General features: G+C 45.6%; 1 protein-coding gene across 1 annotated transcript in view; it reads left to right on the top strand.

The window, feature by feature from the left end:
• The first annotated feature begins 1,002 nt into the window (after window positions 1-1,002).
• Window positions 1,003-6,789, top strand: part of LOC139700127 (protein croquemort-like) — a 101,001-nt gene continuing 95,214 nt past the window's right edge. The window contains exon 1 of the mRNA XM_071598658.1: window positions 1,003-1,941. Coding sequence (XP_071454759.1) covers window positions 1,816-1,941 — 126 coding nt within the window. The 5' untranslated portion in view covers window positions 1,003-1,815. The remainder of the gene's footprint in view (window positions 1,942-6,789) is intronic.

Genomic DNA, 6,789 nt, shown 5'->3' with positions numbered 1-6,789 from the left:
AAGATTGTGGACTAACGACATTTACTATCTACTACAGGATTATTTCCTACACTCGTCGAGAAAACATTACCGTACCCTTATTCCTTGAAATGTTCGCGGCAGCCTTCGATGCGATTTCAAGTAAATAAAGGGAAGCAAATATTATCCTTATATAAGCGCACTTAAAGATCTGAATTGGATGAGTCAACAGGAGACTCAAAGTAATATATTTGCTTACATTTTCGATGATTTATCACTTGGGCGTATCAAATCGTGGAATGAATGGATACTGCTAATAAGCTGCTGAATAGTTACACCGTTCTTCAAGTCATAGTTTTGTACCCTAGTGTACAGGTGACCACCCAGTGAGCTCATTTTAAGTTGTTACCGCTCGCCTACTACAATTATTATTTTGATTAAGATGGCAGTTGTATAACGGAGCTAGAAAGCTCAGAGGAAAGATTCTAAACTCGAATAATTTATTCCCCCTCTTATCCTTACCCAGGATAAGCCAGGGTCCCGCTTCCATAAGGCAATCAACAGCAATACATACCACAGTTGACATCGACCTTGAAAGGCCTTTTCCCCTCCCACCCCCCCCACTTCCTAGCCGACTCTCAGATTCGTTGGTAACCTCGCTCCTCCCTGCCATAGGTCTTCGTGTAGCACAACACACGTGTGCGTGGGGACGCAGACTCACTATCTTGCGTTCTTCTTTCCCCTCCCTCCCCACGCACGTCCGACCCTCCCCTTCGGTTCGAGGTTCACCAAACGGCCGTAGAGGGCGCCAGCCTCTCCAACGAACCACTTCCCCCCCCCCAGAACCCCCTTCTCTTTCTCGGACTCTCCTCCTCGATCCCCTTCGCCTGCGACCCACCACCACGGCCGTACACAAACTCACACGTGTCCCCTCCTCCTCTCCCCTCTCAACCCATTCCAACATCTCTCTCTCCCCCCCTACGCCACCAGCCTATGCCTTCCTCCTCCGCGGAGTCGAATGGATAAACATTACTACAACCACTCACGGGCGCGCACGGACGAGACAGATCGCCTTGTGGAGGTGTGGTGTCGCGTGAGTGAAAGACGGAGACAATCAGTCGCAGGACTCCTCCGATCTCGCGCGGACCCCCCGCAGTTAGGGATCTCAAGAGTACCGCGCCCGTGCTTGGGAGGGCTTAACGGCCACCCAGTGGCGACCTTATTGCCGCAGCGTGGTGGAGAGGCGGAAGACCGGAAGAGTTTCGAAGACGTAGAAAGAAGGTGCTGGGAAGACGACAGCGACGTTCCCCTGGAGTCTCACTCTTGCTGTCATCTCCCCCCCGACGTCGGACCGTGGAGGAGACTGACCGTCCTAAGGGGCCGTAGACACACCACTACTTCTCCCGGGACTCCCCCCCTCCATCACCGTCCAAAGTACTTCGAGTGGACGGGAGCGCAGTCGGATAGCCTTCCCTTGAGAGAGAGAGAGAGAAAAGGGATTCAGGGCGCGCTTGCATTCCATTTATTTCGGAACGCACCTTGTCCCCCACCCCCCTCCGTCCCCCACATCACTTCCCCCGATCGTCACCCTCGTCGTCCGCGAGTAGTGCTACTTACACCCCGTTCCTTCTTCCCCCGACCACTTGCGCGTCCTTTTAGCGTGTGGAGTTTCTTGGAGATCTGCCCTGAAAGCCACGAGGAGAGCGCGTGGAGGCGAGAGAGAGAAATAGGAGGGGTCTTCGTTCGGCCGTGTGTGTGGCGGGAGATGCGGATCGGGCAACAAGTTGTTCGCCGTTGTTTTTCCAACCCCTCCTTCGTGTCCTGAATACTTTTTGGCGACTCCCCGAGAGAGGATAAATGGCGGAGATGAGGTGCGGCATTTTTCTACGACGTTTTCTGTTCGTGGTCGGAGTGGTGCTGTGTATTGGAGGAGGATTGGCCATATATTACTGGCCGTCAACGTTCTCCGCCATCATCGAGCAGGTGAGCATCGTCATCCTTAGACCACATATATTATTATTATGGAGTAGTCGACCTGTTTCGTTGGGCATTTACTGGCATAGAACAATAGTGACTTCTGCACTACCAAGCCTCGCCTACAATAGCCTTTATACTGTAACATTAAAAGCAACCATTCTCCAGTTCCGCATGCATCATAACCCCCTTCATTCCGTCCGACATGTCCGGATCTCCTCTTCCTCGCCTACCCCAACATTCTCCTCTCATTACATTCTTGAAGCATTCCATCGCTACTCCATATGCCTTATGTCGTGCTTTCTTTGAATTTCCACCAATAACCGTTGTTACATCTACATCTACATCTACATAATACCCCGCAAGCCGCCGCAAGGGCGTTGTTATCATCAACCATATTCGTCACCTCTTTAATTTTTAATCCCGTCCATTTTACTGGTGACGTAACTAAATGAAAAGTCATGAAAAATACAAAACGAAAGCATCCCTGGCGGAATAATTGAATTTCGTCGAAATTTAATCAAGTGCAGTGCCGGAAATTGTCTGGTCAGACGCACTCCTAGCATCTTTACCGTTATCATATGTATCGTTATCTTTGTTTGCGTTAAGTCTTGCGAGATTACCTAACTTGTTTGTTGGTTTAATTACCTCTGCCCGTCTCCATCCCTTTGAAACCCATGTCGTTCGATGCGGCTGCCAAACGCGCTTCGGTCGAACTTTTCTCCGGGGTAAGTCGTCGGCAAACGTGATGGGGCCGAAGGTTGCCAACCATCGGGGTTCTACGCATTGGAGAGAGCTTCGAAATGTAAGATGAGTCACCTCGGAACGTTATCGGCATTCTTTCTTTTCTAAGAAGCCTGGGGATGAAAGCAGTCATACTCGTATTATCAGCAATCCTGTAAACAAGTGAGGTTTCGTTGATTCAGAGCAGGGGTATTCAATTTCGCGTCCTTCAGACATCATGCTCACATGTTCCCGTGTCTCTTATTTGCCCACACTAAGTCAGCATTCGCCTACAATGTATTTTTGATGTGCCACTCAACAAAATAATAATCTATGTCCATATCTTGCCCTGAAAGCCGCCGTGGGGAAGTATGGCAGGAAGTGTAAGATCATCAGCTATTAAAGGAATTATTGAGTCGTATGTTCTACATTGTATCTTATTGTTTTAATCTGGAACTGTGTGAGGGAATTGTATAACTTAAGTCGATCGATTCTACATTCAGTGTGTGATGCGGTAGGCGAAGCGATGGATAATATTGAAGATAAAGGGTAGTGTGATTGTAAAGAAAACACCCTAATGCGAGTAATTAGGGCACCAGGAGGAATAATCACTGAAGAAAATTATGTGTGGCTGAAAATATTCTTACCTCTTAACGGCGATACTAGAATCGTCAGTATTGCTTATCTTACACCACGCTCACACACACACACACGGTTATTTCCTTAGTTACACTAATGTCGCGATGAAGAGTCTTCTTGTGAGACGTCGACTGCCTCATTTTAATGAAACCACGGAAGGAAATGCATTGAAAAAATATATCCCTTTCCGTTGTATTGCTCAAGGGTAGAACAGGGTCGCGGTTCCCTCCCTTACCCCGACCGCATGCTGTCGAAATGGGAACCTGCCGCCTTCAAATCGGATGGATGAAAAGGCTTCGTCTGCCTTCCCCTGCAGGATAATGGTAGAGCATCTCTTTCTCTTCCCCCAATCCTTCCCCAGTCTTCCACGTGTTTTTGGAAAGGGGGGGGGGGGTTGACCGACTCCGACGAACAACATAGAGAAGTCTCCTAGCGAGCTCCTTCCAAGGTTCCGGCCGCGCGCTGCCACGAACAGCTGTTCGCCCGACGTAACGCTGGCCCCGCCTGCCTGTTTGATCGCCTCGGGGCGGAGGACGGGTAGGAGTATGTTTCTCTTTCCGAGGGAGGAGACGGGGGCGGTCGCTTCGGGTCCGTAATCATTCCCCTTCTCCCGCTCCTGGAATCTCCTCTCTCGTGTTGAAACGTTTAGCGGAGCGAAAGTGATACTTCGGCCGGCGGCCGCCTCCCGTTCCTCCCAGAAGCCGGGATTTGTCGCTTCCTCGCGTGGCTCGTGAAAATTCTCGCGCGGTCGACGAGGAAACGGCGTGGCTCGTTCGGTCCGGTGTTTTAAGTGCCGTTTTTATCCCGCGCGTGACATACTTTTCTCGCGTGTGTTTGTCTAATTTGAGATGGTCGCGTGGTCAACACTTTCAAGTTCATCAGAAATTCGGCTGGCATTCAAAACGGGGCTAGAGGAGAAAAAAACTCGTCGGAAGACGTAGTCGCCGTCAAAACTTGAATTTGCCAAAATCGTTTGTCTCTTGTCTGCTTGAAGGGAATTAATTCCCTTATGATTCTCAAACTCAAACTTACACGGAGTTGCAAATTGAATCACGGTTGTTCACCATGTTTCTAACTGGCTTTGTTCCTATTCCTAAATATTCACCAGACATTCCTCATTTGTTTACAGTTGAGGGACTGTTTTCGCAATAATAGTTAAGCCACGTAAACACTCGCGATAGAACTGAATAAAACAGTTGCCAAAAGTCACTTTCCGTTGTGGCACCACGCTTTTTTCTGAATGGTTTTCATGCTAATTACAAATGGCATACCTCCATGTCACAATATAATAATACAACATTCAAACGATTTGTTTCTTAATAAAAAAGTTCACAATATTTAACAACATTCAAGCTTAGATGGAGTAGAATAGCCTCTTTACATTAGGGAAACGAACATTACGTACAATAAATTTCTCATTAAGTCAAAAATATTGACGGTAACTATTGCCTTTTATTTATTATTATCATGATTATAATTCATGTACTCGTATGTAAGTATTTATGTAGAAAAGCTTCTTTCAATTTAAATTAAATGCATAAGTGTGAATAGTATGTACCATTTACGTTCATTATTGACTGACTGATATTTTCTAAGGATAAAGAAACAAAAGCGCTAATTAATAGTATTCGGTATTATATTCATAATTAAATATATATAGTCCTTGAGGCGATTAGTTGTTGTATGTACTCAATCCAACCATGTAGGATGATGAGAGCGAACGATTGTTTTGGATGGATGCAGGTATTTTTTGAGTAGCATTCCCACTTTTATTGTGCAGACATTCTGAAGTGAGAACTGGACGCTGAAAACACGCTGGTTCGTTTATTGTGACGTTTATATCTCGCGCTTCATGCCCCTTATCGGTTGCCGATTGAATTCAGGGTATTTTCGTCGAGGCGGAATGCGGAGGTTGGATGATTATTGTAATAACGCCCTGTACTTGAGACCCGACCCCGAAAATACGACCCGACCGGCGATTCATTCGAGGAACTCCGTTGATCATCTCGCTTGAAAGAAAGCTTTGGCTACCGTCCAATTCCGTCGTAGGTAAAATAAAATCGTGACGATGTATTGAATTGTCATCACGCGGATATCGTAATGAAATGGGGCTGGGCACTTGAATATTTTAAATACATTTTACATGGCGAGGGATTGGCTGGCGAGATAGGAGACGGGATTACGTGCTAGCTATAAGAAGTGACGTTTTGAGTTCGCGTAGTACCATTGTAGCTTTGATTCAATCGAGGAACGTTTTAGCGTGTGCTTGTAATCCAAGTGAAGCCTTTCACCGGGGGTGTGCTACCTAGCCTAGGGGAGGGGAATGAGTGTTGTCGGGTGGAGACGCTACCAGTTCCCGCAAAATCTTCCTCATCATCGCTAAGAATAGTTTTAGGGTTTTCCTTGGTAATAAATCATTGTTTTGGGAGAAAAGATGAAGAACTTCGAGCGGTATGTTATAACTAGTTTTAAAATATCTTGAATATGTTATCATATTGGTCGTCAAGGCAAGGCAGCCACCCAAAGGACTGGACCCTTGGGCCCAAAGGGTGAAGGAACTGCCCAAGTGAGAGTGTAGATCCACCCCTGCAGTGCAAAGGATTGAGGTGTCCTTCCCTCCGTAGTTGGAGGAAATGTTCCCCAAAATGTGATTATTTGCGCACTTCGGTGCGATGTGACCGTATAACGTCGTCCTCTCTCAGGCGTCACTTTGCGAAAATATTTTATATTAATTACAATAAGACCGGCCAATAATCACACCCTACACTAAATCACCCGTCCTTACTACAACCAATATTATTTTTCGGATACCAGAACTTCCTGGGAAACCAAGGGGGCTCAAAGAAAGGACCTGTCCACCCTACCCCGATGTGTCATTTCGCATGACGTTAGGCTTAGTATTGGGTGAGCTCTGCCCTGTCCTATCAAACCAACCTTATGGTTGATAAATGTTTTGGTACTTTTTTTCATTGCAAAATATGTGAGATTTAACATTGCACCTTGGGAAAAAATGGACTCGTGGATGATACGCGTTGATGTCTGGTTGATAGCTGCATTTATGGCTTTTTTATTGTAATAATTTAATTGAAGCTTGGTAGTGGCATTCTTTGTGTTGAAAGTGTAGCTTTGTTGTTATTATTAATGAAAACTAACTTGTTTGATCGTTTTATTTTAACGGATATGACCCGCCATCGGAAAGTTTAAAGCCTATAAATATCCAATTACCTCCCGTGCATCATTTTAGAGTGTCAATTAGAAAATTGATAAAATTCATGAGTTTTATTTTCAAGGTTACATGTTTTAATGCCTTCCAACGTCTGACATAAGTATATACAGCCTGTGTGATTTTTGTTTCCGTAGCTTGTAATTTATTTAAGTATGATTTATGAATACTAACCTATTGGTGAAATTTCTAATTATTATTTATAATCTAAATCATGAATAGTGAGGGTGGATAGAGCCTTGAAGTGTTACACAACCAACTTAAAACTAAAG

The sequence above is a fragment of the Hetaerina americana genome, unplaced genomic scaffold (assembly GCF_022747635.1).
Source record: "Hetaerina americana unplaced genomic scaffold, ioHetAmer1.1.p SCAF_10, whole genome shotgun sequence".
Taxonomy (NCBI): Eukaryota; Metazoa; Arthropoda; class Insecta; order Odonata; family Calopterygidae; genus Hetaerina; species Hetaerina americana.
Note: the sequence above shows the minus strand (reverse complement) of the source record. Positions and strands in the feature narration are given on the sequence as shown.